Source organism: Nannospalax galili, unplaced genomic scaffold (genome assembly GCF_000622305.1).
Source record: "Nannospalax galili isolate Female #2095 unplaced genomic scaffold, S.galili_v1.0 scaffold245, whole genome shotgun sequence".
NCBI lineage: Eukaryota > Metazoa > Chordata > Mammalia > Rodentia > Spalacidae > Nannospalax > Nannospalax galili.
Genome location: NW_008353009.1, coordinates 1,471,052 through 1,495,296, shown reverse-complemented (window position 1 = coordinate 1,495,296; position 24,245 = coordinate 1,471,052). Strand labels below are relative to the sequence as shown.

The following is a 24,245-nucleotide window of genomic DNA, read 5'->3' as shown; positions in this document are numbered from 1 at the left end:
GTATATAGCCTTAATTATGTTGAGGTATGTTCCTCCAGTCCAATTCCCTCTAACTTTTATCATGAAGGCATATTGGATTTTGTCAAAGAACTTTTGTGCATCCATTGAGATGATCATGTGATTTTTGTCTTTAAGTCTGTGTATATAACTTATTACATACATTGACATATATAATGAGTCATCCCTGTATCTCTGGAATAAAGATGATAAAAAGTAATTTAAATGCAAAATTATGGTTTTCTCCTTTACTTAAATATTTAATATTTTTATTTTTAAATTATGTGTATATTAGTTGGGGGACAGTCTGTGCACAAGTGAGTGTGGGTGCCTGTGGAGTCCAGGAGGCACTGGATCCCCTGGAGCTGGAGTTACAGGTGGTTGCAAGCCACCATGGGGGTGCTGAGAAGCAAACTTGGATCTTCTGTAGGAGCAGTATGAGCTCTTAACTGCTGAGCCATCTTTCCAGTCCCTATTTAAAAGTTTTTCTATATTGTATTTATATACATTACGGTATTGTGTTTTTGTTTTTTCTGGTGACACATGCCTTTAATCCCAGCCCTTGGGAAGCAGAGGCAGGCAGATCTTTGTGAGTTCAAGGCCAGCCTGGTCTACATAGTGAGTTCCAGGACAGCTGGGGCTATAGGGAGACCCTATCTCAAAAAAGCAAAAAAAAGAAAAGAAAAAGAAATACACCTACCAGGCATCAAGCTGGAGGTAGACAAAAATAGGAAGTCAATTAGGGGTTGGCAAGGACTCAGGCAAGAGCTGCCCAACAGAGGAGGGCTAGTGCAAGAAAAGTTGAAAAGTGAGAAAAACAAGAGGCAGAGCTGAGCTGGCTCACCCAGTCCTGCACCTGGAGCAGCTAAGCTCCTCCTCCCTCCATCAGCCAAAGTGTGTGGCACTCTATTCCGTGCCAGCAGTTCTGAGCACCCCATGTCCCAAGTGCAGTTAGAGCAGATAAGATTGCTGGTTCTGACATCAGGTAGTTAAGCTCTGAACTCGGAGTTCTTGGTTTGTGACTTTTATTTTTGCAGTGCTGGGACCTGAACCACCATTCCTGCACACACTAGACAAGCTCTGTTTTAAATTCTCTTGACTATGTGCCTGCCACTTCAAATCCATGAGGGAGGTTCTGCCAACCCCATTTTATGGATGAGGACATTGAAGCATGATAGTTGCTTAAGTTTGCTAACTTGTTTTTCATGAATAACTGCAGTGTTTCTTAGAGAGAAGAACACACTAGTGAACCAACCAGTACTAGAGGCCACTGGGTAGCAATGAAGTCTTAGGACCCCATGGCTGGTCCCAGGATTGAGGTACATTATTCACTATCCCAACTCCCCATAGACAGACACCTGTAGGATATCCTTCCATCACCACAGTGCATAAAGCAATCCAGCATTGTGGAGGTAGCCTGGATGCCTCTCCCTCCAGCTGTGGAGATGGGAACAGTTCCAGAAAAGATCCCAAGGCAGTGTGGCTATTAGGACAAGCACACTTTACATAAAGTCTCTTTTTCTAAAAAATGTTGTATTATTTTTATTTCATGTGTATGAGTGTATTGCCTATATTAAGTTCCTATGTCATTCATGTCCTTGGAGGTCATAAGGGGGCATTAGATCCCCTGGAACTGGAGTTACAATTGTTAGCTGCCATGTGGGTGCTAGGAACCAAACCTGGATCCTCTGCAAGAGCAGCCAGTGTTCTTAACCACTGAGCCATCGCTCTAGTCCCTACATAAAAAGTCTTTTAACTGTATTTAGAAAATTTTTAACTAAGGCTGGTTCTCAAGCATCCTGTTGTAAACAGGGCTCAGCCTCTACACAGACTCTAGGTAAATAGGGATATCATTAATTCTGGTCATAGGGTAGCTGTCTCACAGAGTACTGAGGGCTTACTTGGCTTCCACAGGCCACCTCCCAGGGGATAAAATAAAGGCAGAGTTCCTCATCTTCTTTCAGGTCACTTTTTTTTTTTTTGGTCTTTTTGAGACAGGGTCTCCCTGTAGCCCCAGCTGTCCTGGAACTCACTATGTAGACCAGGCTGGCCTTGACTCACAGAGATCCACCTGCCTCTGCCTCCCAAGTGCTGGGATTAAAGGTGTGAGCCACCACACCCAGCTATATGTCATTTTTGTGGGATGGAAGGTAAACAAAAGAACATGGGAATTTGATAATGTTTTACACATTGTAGAAAATCACTTCAGAGCACTAGTTAAGGCTTTATTAGAAAGAAGTACATGCCTGTAATCCTAGTACTTGGGAGACTGAAGTAGGATGAACACTTGAGGGTAGGAATTTGAGACTAGCCTGGGCAACAGTGAGACACTGTCTCAAACCAACAAAACAGTTGGGTATGCTGGCACATACCTGTAATCCTAACACTTGGGAATCTTAGGCAGGATTATCACCAGTTCAAAGCCAACCTAGGCTACACAAGAGCCTGTCTCAAAAACAAAGGCAACAAACAAACAAACAAAACCAACAGCAGTCTCACATGTTGGAAGTGCCAAATTCAGCCTTGGGAAATGGCTCTGCCCCAGTTCCCAAGCCAGAGATGGGGGTGGGGAAATAACCTTCCCATAGGTCCTGCTTAGAGACAAGGTCAGGCCCACTTCTCACCCCGTCTATTCCATCGTCTATTCCACCCACAAAGGACACCACAAGGCAACTGATGTGCGTTTTGTGACAAAATGTGGCCAGGGACTAGAGGGCAGAAGAGTAAGAATCGGCTGTGTGTATGAACCTGGCCTGGCTGCTGACACATACAGTCAGGTCTGACTATAAGCTGACTAAGACGTAATTTTAAAAAGTGTTCGCTTTTTAAAAAGTGATAATAAGCACCAATGTGATACAAGAAAATATCCATAACTGTCAGAAATACTTAAGTGGTGGTACAACTACTATTTGGGATTTACCTGAAAATATATTTTAGCAAAGCAAAAGAAGGATAATGAAGGAAATACGGCAACATCTTGGTGAGTGCTCTTGCTGCATCATTCTGATTTGGAGGATCAAACATTTTCATAGTTAAAAAATGTAAGAGAGGCAAAAATTCAATAAAGAGTAAAAAAATGTAAAATGGGGCGTGGGTATTGACATTACTCAATGGTTAAGTGCAATGGCGGCTCCTGCAGAGGACCTAGGTTCAGTCCCCAGCACACACATGACAGCTAAACAATCCCTAACTCCAGTTGCAGGGGATACAATGGCCTCTTCTGGCCTCCACAGGCATTATACACATGTGGTGCACTTACATGCAGGCAAAACACTCATACATAAAATACATTTTTTTAAATTTAAAAATAAAGTAAAATGGTAAGACGAAGCTGCAATTTATAAAACAGAAAAGGACTTAAAAAAAATGTAAAATAGCCAGGCATGGGGGCACATGCCAACACTTGGGAGGCAAAGGCAGAGACAGAGGCAGAGGCAGGCAGCTCTCTGTGAGATCAAGGACAGCGTGGTCTCCATAGCAAGTGCCAGTTGGGGCTACAGGGAGATCTTGTCTCAAAGAGACAAAAAAGAAAGAAGAAAAAGAAGGAAGGAAGGAAGGAAGGAAGGAAGGAAGGAAGGAAGGAAGGAAGGAAGGAAGGAAGGAAGGAAGGAAGGAAGGAAGGAAGGAAGGAAGGAAGGAAGGAAGGAAGGGAAAGGAAAGCCAACTAAAGTAGTTACAGCCCCCCTCAATTCCAGAAAGTCATGGAGTCAATACCCCAAGCCATGCTTGGGTACATATACTTGCCACACAGGTGTTTGATATTCACTTGACAGTTGCAAACAGGTTTCCAGGTTTGGGAAACATGGCTTCCTCAATTTTACTTCACGGGGCTTACAATCCATTTCGTCAACATAGGCCTTTAAAAGGTAGAAAGCTTTGGGAAGGAAGGAAGGAACAAGAAACAGACACAAGGCAGTGCTGCTCCAGTTCTCTACCAATGAAATGGAGTCTCAACTGTGGCCTCAGGTCTTGGAGCAACCTGCAGGCTGTCCTCCTGTGAACACAGGGTTTGAGCTGCAAGAGAGCCCAAGAGCAGAGGAGTGCCACACGCTCCACCCAGCGGATAATCTGGCTGTGCGGGACAGTGCTGCAGCGCATTGGATTCTCAAAAGCACCCACAGCCCACAAAGCCACAAAGCTAGGAACCACTGTCCCTAATTAAAGAGGGTACAAGATGACTATCAAGGCCTGGCTGTGAGTTGTTCTGTGGAAAAATTTTTATTTGAGAACATTTGATATTTTGGAAATGCACTTGCAGGATTCAAAGACACCTGATGGTACATCTCCAACCCCTACAACACATGAGGCAGACTTATCCAGCAGAGAGAGTAGGCTACACCCACAGTGGGTTTTGCCTGTATCACTGCGTTCCTCCATGCCTGTCATGCAACTGTCCTGGGCATAAGAAGGATCTGGGAAGGGATCCAGCTCAACTACTTCAATCCCAAGCCATTTTCCTAAGTCAAGACAGGAACGCAACCCTCCCCGAGCCAGACCAAATTCCCTGCCAGGAGATGCTAACAGGCAGAACAGGTCACGCAACAAGGAGATAGACACTGAGCTTAGTCTTCTTGACTGGGACAAAGTCAGCAAGACACAACAGCTTCAATGCCTTGAGTCCTCCTGGAGTCAATGACACACAGGTTGGGAATAGGGTCAGACGCATTTCTGTCATCTCATGATCTCTCATCCCAGGGCAGCAGAGGGTCATGTGGGCACTGCAAATCTTTAATAGCTCTCGTATCTCTTGAGCTCTAATGCATGACAAGGAGGTTTTCAAGTGCATCAGTTTAGCAGCTCTTTTGGGTTCACTCAATGTTACATGGGAGGAGGATAGTAGCATCACTCAGTTATGGTTAACAGTGGAGTCCACTCCACTCCTGGAAGGCTGCTCCAGAAAGGGCTGGAGGGTGTCTGCGGAAAGGCTGCCAACTCGTACCATTGTGCATGGCTCCACTCACCCAGCTAGGCGGTGTGGAGGCTGTGTACCTGGAGACCAGGGTCCACCATGAAGATAGTTGTCTGAACGGCTCCCTAAGGCCCATTCTCTGACAGCATCCACTCTTCTCTGGAAGGGCTGGCTTCACCTCAGCGCCGGAGCCTCAGGAAGAATGCATGTTTACACTCTGTGCTCTCCAGTGGGTAATACTTATCATAAAAATCCAAAACGTACTCTTCAGTCTTGAAGCCAAACTTCTGGTACAGTAACATGGCAGGGTTGCTAGCTGAAACATGAAGGGTTACATCCTTGCCCATGCAGGTCTGCCAAAGAGACGAAAAACACCCAGTGAAACCACATGGCCAGAGGGGGAATGAGGTGAAGATACTCTTCTGAGGGCAGCAAACAGAAATCAGGAACTTAGGGCTGAGGTTCTGTAGCACCTAGCAAAAGCCAGAAACTCAGGAGCATTCTGTGCATTCCGAGACTAAGAGGACTGATGTGCTCTGGAGGGTTTATTTCCACCCTGAAGCAAGGGCCACAGATGATACTTCATTGTTTTGTTATTTTAATTACATTTTATTTATTATGTGAGGTTGTGTGTGGGGGCATGCATGTGCCATGTTGCACAATGTGGTCAGAGTACAACATGGGGAATTTGTTCTCTCCTTCCACCATGTGGGTCTGGGGGATTGAACTTAGGTCTTCAGGCTCGGTGGCAAGTACTTTTATTCACTGGGCCATCTTGTCAGCCCCTGCATTATGTTACTTATAATTCAATTACATTTATATATCAAACATCAGAAACAACACTATAAAACCTTGATGAGAGAATGGAAGTTCTGCTTTTCTAGAGGATTGCTAATACTCCATCTCCAAAACGTGTAAGAATTCCTTTCCTAGAAATGCTAGAAAAAGTAAAAAAGTAAATGCACAAATATGAAATTCTAAAAATCTAACTATAAAGCTAGAAGACCTTTATAGACGTCTGAACTCCTAAGTCTCCTTCTGGATCTGACAGAACTGAGATTTCTGTATTTAGGGAGCACAGTTAAGAGTCCTATAAACACAAGGCATGTTCTTAAAATTTAGTCTACCACACAGAACAAGGTTTCCTAGGCCACATGGGCTAAGAAGTTGTTTAACAAGGAAGGCACTGAGATGTTGCAGTTGCCAGTCCTTGAGATTCCTGGCTGTCAGGTTCAAATGTGAGAACTCTGTAGGAGGCAATGACAGCTTCCTTCTTTTCTCTAAGTCACCCTATGCTTCCACATGCATTCTGACTACAATTACTATGCCAAGGACAACAACCTGCTGTGAATGTGCAGAGCAATTCTGTAGGGGTGATGTCAGTGTTTGTAGATAGTAAATAGACACCATCTAATCACAGCCGTCACCAAGTACTACAGATTGAGTCTGTGTTTGGGCCCTGGGGCGTATGGTCTGGTTGGGGTGCAAGGTGCCCACAGACAAAGATGAGTCAAGCAAACACTCTGCAGCCTGAGTCTGAAGAGAATCATGTCCTAGGGGCTGTAGGCTTTGTCTATGTGCTCCACAGCCTCCTGAGTGGTGACAATGGCTTCCTTTCACTTGGTTTCCAGGTATCACCACTGGGCCATGCTGGGGATGCCTTCTCCAGGTCTTTGAGGGCAGCCTTTAAAGGTAAATAATATTATTTAGGGTGAGTCATAAGCAGAGAGAACTTGCCTGAATCAGGTGGTAGATCATGAAAGTGGCGATCCCTGCTCTTCTCCATTCGGGATGGACAAGCAGAAATGAGATGTAAGCTTCATTGTACTTTACGTCAGGAACCATGAAGCCAAAGGCAATGATGACTTTTTTATAAAGGACGACAACGCTGAAGTCTGGATACTGCAGGCACTCAGACAGGTCAATGCCTAAAGAAGAGACCAGCCAGACACTCAAACCTTGTGCCTTTTGGAAATAATGAACACCAAGCTGTTCAGTCTGTTACTTATTGCTACACCTGCATGCTAAAAAAATTCCCCAAATTAGAGGCAAAGACATTACCATAGATACCACACATTCAGATCAGAAAAATGAATTTTAGAAAATATCAAAATTAACATAGTCTTTTCTAAGAACATATGTTAAAAGAAGAGAGGCAGGACAGGTTGGGTAGCAGAGCACTCAGGATCAGAAGTAACACACCTGGCTTTGACTCAGCCTCCTCTATCATGCTCAGGAGTTGGGACATTCTAAAATACCTCTGGGCCTCAGTTCCTGAAATGTGTTAAGATGAGGAACACACTGAGCCCTGACAAGGCAGGGGTAAAGGTCCCCGAGAGTGCCAATGTCATTTTTAAAAAGCAAAAATTTTTCTTTATTCTTCTGTGTGTGCATGTATATGACGTGTCTGAGTGCAGGTGCTCCTGTGCCAAAGGTATGTGTGGAGCTCAAAGAACAACTTTTGGGAATCAGTTCTCTCCTTCCATTGTGGGACCAGGGGATTGAACTAGAGTTGTCAGGTTTGCTTGGCAAGCACTTTTACCTGCTGAGCCAGCTCACCAGCCTGCCAACATCATTTTCCTTATCCCACCCACACACTATTTACAAGATCTTTCTATGAGAGCCAACTTTCATAATAAAGTAAAATGAAAAAACGATGCTGTGCATAATGTGTATCAAGTACCTAACATTAGGGCAGAAGTAGCAGCTGTTCCCAGAGTGTGACTGTCAGTCCCAGTACCACTCTCAGAAGGAGGGATGGAGCACATGCACTCTGCCATCATATGTACTGTTACTGGATTATTAGACCAAAAGAGAATAGAGTTCTAAATGTGATGAAATCTCTAACATCTGCAAGACATACCTTGTCCATTAGTTTCAGAGCGGACCCACAGAAGATGTAGTTACATTTAGCAATGAAAAGTGTCCCTCTAATTGATGGCTTTGGTCTTGGCTGACAAAATGACAAATCATACTGGTTTTCCCTGGTTCCTAGTCTATGACAGGGGCATTTGGTTTTTTCAAAAACCTTTTGGTTGCTGGGTGTAGTGGCATACACCTTCAATCCTAGCACTTCGAAGGCAGAGGCAGGTGGACTGCTGAGATCCAGATCAGCCTGGTTTAGATAGTGAACTTCAGGCCAGCTGGGGCTACAGGGAGACCCTGTCTCAAAAAGACAAACAAAAAAACAAAACTCAAAACCAAACAAAACAAAAAAACCCAACCAAACATACACCATCTTTTGGCTGTACTAACACTCTCTACCATAAAGAATTATTAAGTAAAAAAACCAAGTGTCCCAAGCTACCAGTCTGTGCATCTTAGATAGACATTACCTGGTGTCTAAACATAGGTAGAAGCAAAACAGGATGAATCTTTTATTCTGGAAGCAGAGACAAACAGGGAAGAAAAACAAACAAAAACACTGTTTATTACTTTAATTGCTGGCTTCTTAACCCTAGGAAATCGAGAGGCATTTATACTTTAATATGTTAGTAGAGACAGAGGAATGAAACTGAGAGTAAAGAGCTTAGGGCCACATGTAAGACGCTAATTAAAAACATGACTCAGTAAACTGTACAGAAAATGGATCTGCCTGGTTTGGAAGTAGAAACATACCAGGCCAGAAAAACTCCTGACACATGGAGTTGATCGTTGGGATGTGATTTGGTCGGACATAGCAGTAATCGAGAGGTGCGTCGGGCTCAGGTGTCCAGTGAGGGTCACTCCTGTGCAGGTGGGAACGAATCTGTGACAGGAGCTGTAGTTTGGGTGGCTTTGTCTCATAATCACGCCTCCAGCACCACAGAAAATAAACAAATTCAGGTCAAGAAAAATACTCATATTATTGCTAGCTATCTGACTCACATCTCCTTTAATCTGCTTTAAGTATTACACTGACTCGCACTGCTTTATATGCTAGCTAGGTTGTACAGAGCTCTAATGCCTTCCTGACATGCAATCTAAATTTTACTCTTAATGTTCACTAAGCCAAAGCCCATTGGTACACACCATGGACTGTACAAGGCAGTGGTGAGCTTTAAAGAGCAAAGTAAGGAACAGAAATAACATTTAGATTTTCCCCTAAGTGCCTGACACAGGCATACATCTCTAGCATGACCAGAGGCCAGAGGGACCACCCAGCTCTGCCAGCACTACAGCAAACTTGCGCACAGCCTTTCCAAGCTTTGCCCAGGAACCTAGTGCTGGGCAAGGAGGGTGAGGACAAAGGTGCAGAGCATGACACAGCGAAGACCACATGTTCTCTCAGCCACAGTGCCAGATACCACCAAGGGCCTCTTTAGGAAGCTCAGCTACCATTTCACTGCCTGGACAACATTCATTAGAAGTTGTCCCAACAAGAAGAAAAGAATAGGGCTGGGAAGTCTGGGTACTTGCTGTGCAAGCATGAGGACTTGAGTCCAGATTCCCTGAATCCTACAAAAGGTGGGAATGACAGTATGTGCCAGAGCTAGGGGAAATCCCTGGAACTTTCTAGCTAGCCATCAGAAAAAGCATGCTCTAGCTTCAGCGAGGGAACCTGTCTCAAAAAAAGAAGATTGAGAGTAAAAGAAGAAGATACCCAAAGTCAACCTCTGGCCTTCACACACAGGTGAGTTCACATGTGTACACACACACACACACACACACACACACACACACACACACACACACACACACACACGAATACACAAAAAATTATTTTTAAAAAACAGGAAAAGAAAAGCAGAATCAGTTTCAATGTCCAGTTCAGATACTGGTTCAATTGAGACAGATTTTTTCTGTTGACAGACTATACTTTTAATATTTAAATTAAAATAATGACTATGATAATGACCAAGAAATCTAGCTAACTCGTTGTTTTTACAGCTCTTTCAAAGGATCCTGTCTGCAAGAATGCCATTGATACCAGTCAAGGAAGACAGTGCTCCTGTCCTTGCTGGGCCTGCTCAGTGTTAGGCCACATTTGTCCTTACAGAATGGGGTACAGGGAGCATGCCATCTGTCTGACACCCTCCACAGCATGCCTGCTCTCTGGATACCTGATGTAAGGCTTCAAAATCCGAGAGGTGTAAGGGCTGACAATACTTTGGTCCACAGCCATATCTTCTGATCCTACCAGACGATACAAAAATTTGGTGGTCTGGTGCCGAAATCCTTTCCTGGATGGCAAGGCAGTCTACAGGAAGGAAATGGAGGTTATATAAATATAGAATTACTCAAGATTGGTTAACTTCCACAGCTAATATATTTTTGCATTACCTATTTGGAGAGCTGAAATTTCAACACAGACTTCAAGATATTTTTGTCTAAAACTAGATGCAAAAAACTAACATACGTGGTCGTGGTTTATTATATTAACACACTGTTATCCTAAGAGTCACCAGGCAGATGGATTTTTCGAAAGTTGTCCCATTTTCAATAAGTCAACATGACAGACATGGGGGGTGGTACTGATTACCATCCCTAAAACCATAGCAGAGAGACCTGACCAGAGGCTCCCTGTATGAACTCAGGTCTTTGTTTTTCCGGCAGGTATTGGAGCAGAACTGGTAGGTCTCCTATGCTTTGCTTTAAAGCCTCCAGGCCGCACTGGAGGTGTGCTGTCCTTCGGTGAGTGCTGCTCAGGGCCCTCAGTCATGTAGTAACAGAACATGTGCAGTTAGGGTTTAATAGTAAACAGCCTAGATGGAAGATTAAAAGGCACCTTTATAAAGTGTTGTGCCAAGGGCTGGATAAAGTTTTCAGTCGGTTTGCTCTTAACCTAGAAAATAACTTTGTTGAAAGAAGAGCAAGATTTCTTCCTTTGTAATTTGCTCTCAAACTTTCCCAACCTAGACATCAAAATTTTCAAAACCCAGCTTTGAAATTCTTCCAAGGCTTCAAGTAGATTTCAAAGTAATCATACCTTTCCCAAACATGGCCACTAGCAACTCCTCCCATCTTTGTAGGTGTAAGTAGCTTCTCAGATTAGGGGATAAAGCCTACCCCCAACCCCAAATCTGGGTGGGCCTTGCATCCAGCTTTGACCAATCAGAGTGGCAGAAGTAACATTCTAGCACTTTAAGCCTAGGATGTAAAGACAACTGGCAGCTCCTCTTAACCCAAGCTTGGCTGCCATGTAGCCTCAGCTAGACCAGTGAATGGCTAGAGGCTGCATGGAGACAGGTTCTGGAAGAAGAGGGGTATCCCAGTCAGTCTAGTCCCAACCCAGCTCCCCAGTGAACAGCCAGAGGTGACTCCAGCCTTCAGCTCATGAAGTAAAAGAACCATGGGGCTGAGTCCAGCGGAATCCAAAGACATGTTTAGTAGTTATATGGTAGGTCACTATGCTTGGGGGTAGTTTTAAATGCAGCAACAGATAATTTGTGGACCCTGTTGTCCAAAAATAATCTATCATATTAGTCTCAGGGTGAGTCCTGTGGAGCCTTGTGAATGTTAGATTTCTTCCCACTTCCACTGCCTTCACTGACTCCCAAACACTCTCACACTGCGTCCTATTGGCCCCTCTACTGCCACTCTTAACCCACAGCATCCACTCTTCACACACAGAACACATACTTCTTTTAAAAACTAGGGGTTATGGGGCTGGAGCAATGGGTCAGTGGTTAAGGATACTGGCTATTCTTGCTGAAGACCCGGGTTTGAATCCCAGCACCCACATGGCAGCTAACAAGTGTTCGTTACTCCAGTTCCAGGGGATCCGACAGCCTTTTCTGTCCTCTGCAGGCATTGCATGACAAAGGTGCACTTACATACATACAGGCAATACATGTGTACACATAAAATTAAAATAATAAAAAAACAAACAAACAAAAAAAAAAACTAGGGGCTGGAGTGATGGCTCAGTGGTTAAGAGTAATGACTGCTCTTGCAGACGACCCAAGTTCAGTTCCCAGCACCTGCATGGTGGCTAACAACCATCCTTAACTGCAGTTCCGGGGGGATACAATAGCCTCGTCTGACCTCTGGGGGCATTGCATGGCATGGGTGTACTTACATACATGCAGGCAATATACTCATACACATAAAAAATAAAATAAAAAATAAATTCCTTGCTCTGGTTCACAATTCCTATGTGGCTTCCCATTATTTGTACAGAATACAATTCATGCTCCTCACCGCAGCCTTATAGGGATCCTGCAGGCCCTAATCATGTTATATTGTGGATTCAGCTCTCTGAACCCTATTTCTGGGCTGTCATGATGTTTCCATCGCATCCACCAGTCTTTCTCCTGCCTTTGGGCCTGTGTCTGGCCTTCTATCCCAGCCTTCTTCCTCCAGGCCCTTCTTTGTCAATCACAAGTTATTTTAAGCTTACCTCCACTGAGAGGCTGGTCTTAACTCCCAGGATCATAGTGGTCCCTCTGCTCCTCATTTCCACCCCTCTCTTTTTGGGAGATCTGGGCTCAGTGAGTTGATCACTGTCATCTTTGTTTTGGTGTATCAGCTTCCCATGGCAGGAGCCTGCTCAGCCTTAACTCACTTAGCTAGAATAATTCTGACATGTATTAGCTATTCAAATTTGCATTTGTTGGATGGCAAAGTGATGGAGAAAAAAACTGTTCCAAAGTCAACTATGTGTGGAAGTGTTAAAATGTGCTTCTTTAGGTGGGCTGCCTAATCTCTTCCCAAACTCAACAAGGGAAAGGCCACAGATGTGAACACAAGATGGGGAACCCCTTTCAGGTGGGAACCTGATTATACCCCTCTCAGGCACTATTATGGATAGGTTACTGCTACCAACTTTGCCAGGCAACTGTCTGCTAGAGTCTTCCTGAAAAAGCAAAGAGGTACCACTGTGGACAGCCCTGAGCACTCCACAGTCCAGGAGGGTGAGCAGAAGGAAGGAAAAAAAAAAACAAAAACCCAGCACCAGGGCCATTGGTCCTAGAAAGGGTCCCTGAGAGGTAAGACTGCCTGATTTTGGAAAAAAGAATGAGAAGTTAGCACAAAGCCTCCTATTTTACTAAATGCTGAGAGGGCATGGCTAGACACCAGGCTTTTGCTCTTCCCCCTCAAAGAAACAAAGCAAGCTCCAGACCAAACTCAGGGCAGGAATAATGAAATTCCTGGAGCAGAAATTTAAAATAGTTATAGCTATTATGTTAAGCACTCTAATGGATAAACATGCCAAGAGCAGATGGTACTTTAAACAGAGATGCACATTCTTAGAAAGAACCAATAAGCAATACTAGAAACCAAACATAGTAACAGAAATGAAGAAAGCCTTTGAGGGTGGGCCCATAAATCACGTGAACTGAGCTTTGAAGAGATTCTCTAAGCTTGAGCATCTGTTAATAAAAATGAAGGGCTGGAGAGATGGCTCAGCAGTTAAGAGCACTGGCTGGTCTTGCAGAGGACCCGGGTTCAAATTCCAACACCCACATGGCAGCTAACAACTATCTGTAACTCTAGTTCCAGGGAATTGGATGGCCTCTTCTGTCCTCTTCAGGCATTGCACAACATGGGTGCACTTACATACATGCAGGCAATACATGCATACACATAAAATAAAAAAAATAAAATTTAAAAAGTTTTTTTAAAAAAAAACTTCCCAAATGAAAAGCAAAGAGAAAAAGGACTAAAAAGCAACAGAATGGAACGTACTATCCACATCTGTGGGAAACTACAAAAGTTGTACAATACCTACAAGGGAATACCAGAAGAGAGGAACAGAAACATAGTTGAAGCAAAACAACTCCTAATGAATGTCAGACACAAACCATAGAAAGCTCAGAGAATACCAGGCTAAATACCATACTACACACAAGACACCTCTGTCATGGAATGCCATCCTCCAGGCATGCCATGGTCAGTGCCCTCTTGAACTATCAGCAGCTGTGATTCCTGAAGGAGACCTGCACAAAATCGGGCACATTAACTTTCTATTATGGAGGGGCTCATTAGGCTAAGTCCCTCCCTAAGGATTTATAGACAGCTAATAGTATTAGAGAGGGCACATGAAGTCCTTCCCTAGCCCAAGATTTACAGATGATAGTTATTAGGGGAGAGAGATACTTTTCACTTAGTGGTATAGTGGCCCATAAGTTGCCCATGTTTCTATAAGTAATCCTTCACACTCCTGCAACTGTGATGGTTAGCATTCATTGTCAACTAGACAGAATCTAGAATTACCTGGAAGGTGGGACTATTCGCCTGTGGGGATTATCTTGATTATATTAACTGAAGTGGGAAGACCTGCCCACTGTGAGCCTGCCATTCCCTGGCTGGGATCCTGGACTGTGTAAGTGGAGAAAGGGAGCATGTGTTCACTGCTCTCTGTTCCTGATTATGGATGCAGTGTGATCAGTGCCCTCAAGCTCCTGCCACTATGACATGCCCACTATGATGGACTATGACTAGAACTCGGAGCCAAAATAAATCTTTTCTCTCTTAAGTCACTTCTGTCACAATATTTTATGACAGCAATAGGAGAAGGAAGTAAGACTATGACCCCACTGTTTTCACCAGGCTGGACTTAAGTGGAACTGATTCTTTGGTTTGTTGTTGGTGTCCCTTTCCAGAGTAAACAGATGTTTGTTTCTCCCCAGGAAAAGTTCATACAACAACCGTTAACCAAGAGTAGTTATCAAGCATGACAAAGGACAGAAGAAAAAGCACTTAAAATGTACTGACGATCAAAACCAGAAAAATTTGAAAGCTTCCAGAAAAGGGGCAAATTTTTAAAAGGAGGCCACAAAGAAGCAAGAAAAAGACTGACAATGGGTTCTCAGGAGCAAGGCCAGATGCAAGATGATTGATAATGGAGTTGCATTTCTGAAATGTCAAACAAAATTAGAATTTTACAAGTTATTACTTAAATGCAAGATTGAAATAAAAATATTTTAGGCACACAGGTTCTCAAAATTTACTCTAGCAAGCTGTCCTCTGACTTGTGCACTGTGGTGCGTGTGTGTGTGTGCACACAAAACATAAAAATAAATGTCAAAAAAAAAAAAAGGATCACATTTAGTCAGACATGGTAGCACTCACCAGCAATCCTAGTACTTGGGAGGCCAGAGGCAAGTGGATCTCTGTGAGGTTGAGGCCAGTCAGATGTGCATAGTGAGTTCCAGGCCAACCACAGCTATATAGTGAGACCAAAAACAAAACAAAATGCAACAAATAACAACAACAACAACAACAACAAAAAACAGAGTAAACTTACAAAGAGATAGAGATGGGCCCCAGGAGAGGGAATAAATACCCAGGAGGAGCAAAGGACCTGGAGGGAGGGAAGATCCTAGCACCCCTGGGGGGTGGGGGGTCCCCCACACAAAGGTAGCCCGACATGCACAGACAAGCATGACAAGGGGCTGACACACCCAAGTTGTGGACACTAAGTCTCTGCTGCTGCTGGGCCATCTTTAAGCCTAAGGAGTGGTGGCCTGGAACTTCATCTGTGTTCGGCTAGTGCTGTGGGCCTCCTGTATGCTCAGGATTGGCTCTTGACAGATGGAGGGCACCCCCTCCCCAGATACCTGCTTTGACTGCCAGAATCCTAGAGGAAACACATATTAGCTCAGGAAAGGAACTGCAAAGTATCTCACCCCCTAAGTAGATGTCTGCCATGGTCCTGGAAAGTCAAATCCAGAACGGGATTGTTTCCTGGGCCTGCCAGGACAAAATATGGTTGGTTGTCCTTGGTATCTGTAAGTTGGTTCCAGGATCCCTGTATACCAAAACCTGTGAATGTTCACATCTGTTATACAGCATGGCTCAGTATTTGCATATAACCTAAGCATATCTTCCCACACACTTGAAATCATCTCTTTATAAGAATAACAAGAAAAGTCTGCACATGCTCAGTGTAGATACAATTCTTTTCCTCTAATATTTTCAACTTTGTAGTTGGTTGAATCTCTGAGTACCCCCCTGCCATGGAAATGGACAGCTACCTGTACCACAAACCAGGCCACTTTGAACAAAAGAAACTTATTGTCTCATAGTTCTAGAGGCCAGAAGTCAGAAATCAAGGTTGATCAGGGACAAACTCTCAGAATGTACCAGCAGACAACCCATACTGTGCCTTTCCCTCAGCCTCTCTAAGCCAGAAACCCCTGGTGTTCCTTGGGATGTGGACACATCACTGTAGCTTACATTTCCATTTTCACATGGCATTCTCCCCTAAGCCATCTCTGGACCTCTTTTCCTCTCTTTACAAAGACATCAGTCAGATTAGATTATGGACTCATTCTATATGGTCTAAACTCATTTTTACTAATTAAATATGTAAAGACTATTTTCAAGTAAGGTCACATTCATTCACAGATACATGGGGTTGGGATATCAGACATTTTTGTTTTTCTGTTTTAGAAAATCTGTCTTGCTATATAGCCCAAGCTGGCCTGGAACTTGCTGTACAGTCTTGGACCAGGCTTTAACTCTCAATCTTTCTGCTCCAGCCTCCCAGGTGCTAGGGTTATAGACTATTGATATCATGTCTGGCTTTCAATATATTCTCCAGGAAGACACAATTTAATCCATAACTAAGACCTCCAAACATCTTCTGCTGAAGCATAAATGCTATCCCCATAGAGGAAGTGCCAAACCCTATATCCTATCTAGTACCTTCCCTAAATTGCTGAGCTCCTAGCTAGTAAGAGCCCCAAGGTAGGGTAGGACAATAGAATTAGCTTCCTAAATTACAGCCTTATATAGAGTCTAGCACCTTCACTAATCTGCTAAACCTCCTCCCCTCCCTTCCCTGCTAAAGTCTATACCTATAAGGATTTCCTTTGTGCTGCCTTTGCTGTTGAGTTTCCTATCCAGCTTCCCCTGCTGTACGGAGAGTGACCTTGTGTTACTAAAGAACCTGATCACCTGAAGTCCATCTCAGCTCACCTCTCAAGGAACAAAACAAATCTTTATTATTTAAAACAGAAGGCTTTATCTAATAAAGCATTCTCTCTGAATTCCTAGATTTGTGCTTAATTCTGTTCTATTTAATCAAGAAAAGTATATAGTTGTTGGGAGTAGGAGCACATGTCTATGATTCCAGCCTTGGGAGGTAGAGGGAGCTAGATCAAGAGTTGATGACCAGCCTAGGCTACCTGGTGAGCTCCAGGCCAAACTGGGCTATATAAGACTATGTTGGACCCGGCCCCACCCAAACACACACACACACACACACACGGCCCCACCCAAACACACACACACACACACACACACACACACACACACACACACACACGGCAGAGGAAGCCAGGTGTGGTGGCACATGCCTTTAATTCCAGCACTTGGGAGGCAGAGGCAGGTGGATCTCTGTGAGTTCAAGGCCATCCTGGTCTACATAGTGAGTTCCAGATCACCTGAGGCTACAGGGAGACCCTGTCTCAAAAAGACCAAAAAAAAAAAAAAGCAGAGCAATAATTCACACTGAAAAACAGTAGCCCTCTAGGAGGGTGGGAAGAGTAAGGGGCAGATGGACATATGAGAAGGTGTTTGCAACACTTCTTAACGCAGAGACTGACACTCAGACATTTTATTAATTTCTAAACCATGCCTGTATGCTCTGTGCTGTGCATCTGTATGACACATTTCACATTAAAAAATAAATGAAGTATACAGATGAAAAACACAAACCCAAGTCGGGCATGGCAGCACACAGCTTTAATCCCAGCACTCAGGAGGCAGAGACAAGTGGATCTCCGTCAGTTCAAGGCCAGCCTGGTCTACATAGCGAACTCCAAGGCAGCTGATGCTACAGGGAGACCCTGTCTCCAATTAAAAAAAAAAAAAAAAAAAAAAAAAAAAAAAAAGAAAAGAAAAACACACAAGAACCAAAGAACAGGTGACTTGATAACTGTAGACAAAAGCATTTTGGTAAGCAGCAAACAACTTAAGAGACCAAAGAAAATCAAAACCCAGACTTGTGGTGCAGACGGGCGCTAAAGACAGGCCAGGGGCAGGGTGACTCACCACAGAAGAGCCCAGGAAATGGCAGCAACTGTAGGGGAGGGGGGTGGGGTGGGGGGTGGAGTGGCCAGCAGGTACCACTGAAGCTTACAGTGAGGAGCAGAACCATGGATTAAGAGGATCTTGGGGGGAAGTTTGCTTTTTTGTTCCTGCACTAGGGATTGGACCTAGGCACTTGCACATACCAGCACAGATGTGCGTGCACAGGCCTGTGAGTAAACATGTTTTTGAATTTAATTTAATATATTTTTTTATTTATTTAAATTTTATGTGTATGAGTGTTTTGGCTGCATTTATACACCCATGTGTACAATGCCTACAGAAGCTAGCAGAGGCCATTAGATCTGGAACTGGAGTTAAGGATGATTGTTAGCCACCATGTAGATTCTGGGAATGAACAACTCTAGTTCTCTGCAAGAGCAGCTTTAACTACTGAGTGCTTTAAACTACTGAGCCATCTCTCCAGTCCCATATTTACTTTATATTTTGAGACAGGGTTTCACAAGGAAGTTGCAGAAATTGACCTTGAAAATATTCTGTAGTCAGGCAGGCCCTGAACTTGAGATCCTGTCTCAGCATCTTGTGTAGCTGGGATTACAGGCTTGTGCCACCAGGTCCCTAGCTTGAGAAGCTCTAGGTTTACTGACCCAGGAAATACTCTCCCCTTTGCCTTCAACAGAAGACTGGACACTTAGAAACACTCACAGAGATTCTGCACAGGTAGCTGAGGTGGGAACACAGCTAGTCCTAAGACTGGGTGATTGGGGGAGTTGCCTATTGAGGCAGGTTCCTTCCAAAAGTCAGGCAAGCAGACTAATCCTTCAAAACGAGGCAAAGACCAGAAGGAAGAGGGAAGATAGAAATTAAGGTCTAAAGTATAGGCTTAGGCAATCTACAACCCACTAGGTCCAAATCTAGTCCTTGCCCATTTTAGTAAAGGAAGCTTCACTGGGACACAGTTGGAGTCACTCATGGCTACTCTCACTACATAGACTGGTCAGCAGTTACAACCCAGACTGTGTGGCCTGCAGCGCCCATAGGATGCACCACCTGACACTTTACAGAGCAGGTATGACAATTCCTGTTCTACAGAGTTCTGCATCCAAATCCAAACAACAGGGAATTCCTAAAAGGCTGAACAGAGGAAACAGAAGAAACAGAGGACAGGAAATTGGAGCTTCCAGAATTCCAAAAGGGAGAGTAGCAAGTGGAAAGAGACCCCACACCAAATGCCCAGGATAACCGAAAGAGGAGGCCTTGTGCCTGGGACAGTACTGACTGTTAGAACAGGTGACAAAGATCCTGCAAGCTTGCAGACTCTGAACAGGCATTTCACAAATAGGAAACAAAATGTTCAACTTGCCTGTAATCAAAGAAATTAAGTATGAGGCAAGAGTTCACTTTGTAGCCATTGGCAAACCTCAGGCTGATTAAGATCAAGTGTTAGCAAAACCAGAGGGAAGCAAGACCTCTCCTGCTGCTGGTGGGAGGACCTGGCAGTCCTGAGTGGAACTGTTCTCACAAGATGCATGGAACCTGAGTTCCACTGAACACCTGGAGGTAATGTTGACTTCGAATTTCTTCATGTTGGGCTCTAACTGCACAGATGCTTACTCACCCATAGCTCTTGCTTTGGAGGGTCTGAAACACTATGTCCCCAACAAATCTGCCAATCAAAACCATGGAACAGACCATATAGAGCTACCCTCAAAGAGACAGAGACAGAAGATGTCTAGGCTGAACCTTGAATGCCCAACAAGAAAGAAAACCTCGGGTGTATTAAGGGGCATTTATAATGATCTACTTTAAAACATGAAGTCCTGCAAGTTTTACATTTTTCTCCCTTGGTCTTTTCTCCCCAAATTACTCATTTCAAATGGCACACAGTCAGTGTCCACTGCCTGGTGCTACCTGCCCCACTCACTCTCCAACAGTCTTAGAGCACAAGCTCACGTCACCTGGTATCTGTCTAAGATCCGGAAGTCCTGGCAGGTGGTACGGTACGTGGCTTGTGCAGCTGGAAGCCGAGAAGCTCCTCCATCTTTGGCTCCATAAATCCCATCGACTAACAGAAGAGCAGCATTCACAACCTCATCTAAGTCAAAGAGTGGCAAGCCCCTATCCCTCTTGGCTTGCCTGACCATCAGTTTCCGCTTCAGCCTCCGAGCTTCCGGAGCCATGGCCACGGCACTGGGGCATGCCTCCAGTCTCTTGAGCAACAGCTTCTCCTCATAGATACTCAAAGGTGTATACCTAGGCCCTTTGGGCTTCATGTCCTTCTCCAGGGGAGGCTTCCTCTTTTCTCGAGCCCTGGTGTGCAAAGAGGTGTTTGAATCTGTGTCCTCACTGTCCGCATCCACCCGGTCTGGCTTTTCCTCCTCACTGTCCACCTCCTGCTTTATCTGCTCAGGACCTCTGACCTTCTTTCTGCTCCCTATCAGTCCAGAAGCTGATAACCCAGCTGGAGGTTGGATGTACTCCATCCCTGGGTCTATGACGCCATCACCTTCCATCTCATCATCATCTGTGTGAAGGATAAAGCATTGTTGTAAGCTGGGCATGGTGGTGCATGCCTTTAATCCCAGCCCTAGGGAGACAGAGGCAAGCAGATCTCTGTGAGATCTAGGCCAGCCTGGTCTCCTTAGCAAATGCCAAGCCACTTGAGACTACAGGGAGATGCTGTCTCAAAAAGACCAAAAAAAAACAAACAAAAAAAATTAGAACAAAACAAACAAAAATAAAGCACTGTCCTCAAGACATAGGAAAGGCATGCAGAGCATAAGGCCCTCCCCAAGGCAGAGGACCCAAGCAAAGAAAGTCTTACCATGAAACAGGGCTTGGGGTGGCATTACATCTGGGATCAGATCTGCTTCTGAAAGCAAGCTAGGTGTGGCAGAATGTGAAGCTGGTGTCCCCGGGGCAGAGAAATCCAGAGAGGGAGAAGGAGATGGGCTTGTCAGGGGGGTTCTGTCAGAGGAGCTCAAGGAAGAAAAGTCAACTACTTCTCCTTTCTCAAGAATCACATCCGGCCTCCGGCCTCGGCTTATGAATTTGACAGGAGTGGAAGAGGTGCTCCTGTCAAGGAAGCCAGCGGCTTCCTTCTGGGCTCTTCTGATATCTTTTGCTTCCTGTGTTCGAGACCGTTTCTCCTTCAATTCCATGGCAGATTCTACAGGATTCCGACTTGCTCGTTTTCTAAGTCCCTCAACAGTAATGATGGGATCCAGTGTTGGCTTTGAGGCTGCCAGAAAAGAATAAATACCTAATTTTTAATATTTATTATTTATTTGTTATTTTATGTGAGTGTCTTCATGACTTTATTTGTAGAACATAAATTTTTACTAGAGTTTTGGTCGGTACCTTGTCATTACCATTGAAATTTCTTTCTAAATCTGCTCTTTGATCCAGCAACACTATTTTCAATAATTTATCACAATTTGCACACATACAAAAATTTGAAAAATTTTATTACCATTTAAAATAATGACAAAGGCTATGCATGATGGTGCATGCCTTTTTAATCCCAGCACTTTTGAGGCAGAGGCAGGCAGATCTCTGTGAGATCAAGACCAGCCTGGTTTACACAGTGAGTTCTAGACCCAAAGTCTCAAAAAACAAAACGAAACAACAACAAAAAAAACCCACAGAAACATAACAATAAAAAATAATAAAATAATGATACCAAAACTGGGCCAAGCTGAGTGTGGTAGTGTATGCCTATAATCCCAGCACCTGGCTGGAGGATCAGAATTTAAGAGCAGTCTAGGCTACATGAGCCTTTGGACCTGGGAATACATAGTTCACTGACAGATATCTTGCCTAGAATGAAACTCTGCCTCAAAAAGTGCAAGCGCAGGGGGTGGCAAGATGGCTCAGAGGATAAAGGTATTTGCTGCCAAGGCTTACCACTTGAGTTCAATCCCCGGGACTCACAGGGTAGAAGGAAAGACAGACTCCCACAAATTGTCTTCTGATCTCCACAGGTGTACTGTGGCACTCTCCTCCTTATATACACATGAAAAAGAATGTACTAAAAATGAAAATAAAGAAATAAAAGCTCAGGAATGATGGTATGTGCCTGCCATCCCAGTGCCCCAGAGGGGAAGCAGGAGGATCCAGAGCTCAAGACCTTGACTACAAAAGACCCAGTCTCAAACCAAACAACTAACCAACTAACCATCCAAAGCAAGTAAAGAAACAACCAAAATGTCTATGACAGAGAGTGCTTGAAATGTCATCATAGTCATCTATGGAGTCAATGAGAAGGAAGAAAACAGAGTAGAACTAAGTGCACCGTACTGAAAGGTACCCGAGGCATACTGAGGGGAGTGGGAGGAATAAACACTGCAGAGCATTTATGTTCATTTTCTTTTGAGACAGAGTTTGCTGTAGCTCACTCCAGCCTGGAATTCATAATCCTCTGCCTCAAGTCTCCCTGGTGCTGGGATTCCAGGTGTGTGCTTCCATGCCTGGTTATGCTGCTTCTTCATGAGACAGAGACACAGACAGACAGACAGAAAATGCTTAAATCTAAAGAAAGAAATCTCTAAATCTAGAGAAAGAATCTCCAATAACACTCAGAAGAGATAACAGTGTTACTCTGAGGATGGTAACTCCAGACAAGGGACAGAAACAGAACTGGACATGCTTGAATTCTATTTGTTCTTTTTTTCCCCACTGTGTGTGTGTGGTGGTGGTGGTGGTAGTGGTGGGTGTATTTGTTGTTGTTTTTGGGACAGGACAGGGTCTCACTGTGTAGCCCTGACTAGCCTGGAATGCACAGAGATCTGCCTGCCTGTCTCTACTTCCTGAGTGCTAGGATTAAAGGTACATGTCTCAATGCCCTGCCTCAGTTATATTTTTAAAAATTTATAGACTTTGGGGGACTAGAGAGATGGTTCAGTGGTTAAAAGTACTGGCTGCTCATCCGGAGGACCCAGGTTTGGTTTCCAGCACCCACACTGCAGCTAACGACCATCTGTAACTCCAGTTTTAGGGAATCTGACACCTTCTTCTGGCCTCCACAGACACTGCACACAATTGGTACATTTACATACATGTAGGCAAAACATTCATACATACTAAAAGAAAATAGAAAATTATAAACTTTGAAAAACTTTAGATTAAAAAAATCCTATCGGAGCTATGGGCTCCCAGCGGTTAAGAGAAATGACTGCTCTTGCAGAGGACCTGGGTTCAATTCTCAGCACCCACATGGCAGCTATGAACCGTCCTTAACTCCATTTCCAGGGGAATCCAACACCCTCTTCTGGCCTCCGCGGCATTGCATGACAGAGGTGCACTCACATACATGCTGACAATACACACATACACATAAAATTAAAAAAAAAAAAAATCCTATCAATGTGTGGTAATGACGAATTTTTTTTTTTTTCTTGGTCTTTTTGAGGTAGGGTCTCCCTGTAGCCCCAGTTGTCCTGGAACTCACTATGTAGCCTGGGCTGGCCTTGAACTCACAGAGATCCGCCTGCCTCTGCCTCCCAAGTGCTGGGATTAAAGCTGTGTGCTGCCACGCCAGGTGACAAATTGTTTTTTAAACATAACTGGCATTATAGCTAGGCTGAAAAAAAATAAACAAGCCTTACCTCTAGAGATATACTGAAACATTTATGGATAAAATGTTTGCCTAGAGAGTATGGTATTATGCACCTTTAATCCCTGTACAGGGGAGGTAGAGACAGAGGCAAGTGGATTTAGATAGGGGCAGGTGGATCTCTGAGTTTCAGGCCAGCCAGGTTTACATGGTAAGTTCCAAGCCAACCCAACTAGGGTTACATAGCAAATCCCTATCTCAAAAAAAAAAAAAAAAAAAAAAAACCCCAGGGTTTTTCTCAAAAAACCACAAGTAAGTTAATGAATAGATAGATGGGAGAATGAGGAAAATTTCACCTGAAGATACAATGCCACTAGAAAATGTGAATGGAGTAATGGAGTTAGAACTTCGCCCCTTGGCCACCATCCCATGGCCTCCAAGCAATCATCAATGTATGCGCAAACTAGCAGATGGACCTTGAATGAGGAGCAGGATATTTGCATAAATTACCGATTAACTGAACCTTTCAGTGGAAAACTCTAGATATCACTTTAGCCAAATAATTGTCATTAATCTTACCACTAACGCGACACACCAACGTCATACAGCTCCTGATTTCACACCCCGAGTTGAACACAGTGTCACCTCTGTAGCAATCTTGTCCTAAATGCACAATCTTCATCTAATCAGGAGGAAACGTCAAACAAATTCAAATTGAGGAATGGTCTGGAAATAGCCTGGTGTGTTCTTTTCTAAATGCCATGGCCATGAAAGGCAGAGCCTGATGGAACTGTTCCATATTAAAGAAAGCTCTATATGTAATAGTTAAATGCAGTACATGATCCTAGACTGTTTTTACTTTTT

At 44.0% G+C, this 24,245-nt stretch overlaps 1 protein-coding gene across 2 annotated transcripts in view; it reads right to left on the bottom strand.

The window, feature by feature from the left end:
• Window positions 1-4,190: 4,190 nt before the first annotated feature.
• The window catches only part of Kat14 (lysine acetyltransferase 14), a 37,504-nt gene continuing 17,449 nt past the window's right edge, over window positions 4,191-24,245 (bottom strand). For both annotated transcript variants that reach the window (XM_008850278.3, XM_029554623.1), the window contains exons 5-10: window positions 20,652-21,068; window positions 19,786-20,351; window positions 9,949-10,085; window positions 8,525-8,700; window positions 6,644-6,834; window positions 4,191-5,259 (exon numbers count right to left, since the gene is read on the bottom strand). In XM_008850278.3, coding sequence (XP_008848500.1) covers window positions 5,086-5,259; window positions 6,644-6,834; window positions 8,525-8,700; window positions 9,949-10,085; window positions 19,786-20,351; window positions 20,652-21,068 — 1,661 coding nt within the window. In that variant the 3' untranslated portion in view covers window positions 4,191-5,085. The remainder of the gene's footprint in view (window positions 5,260-6,643; window positions 6,835-8,524; window positions 8,701-9,948; window positions 10,086-19,785; window positions 20,352-20,651; window positions 21,069-24,245) is intronic.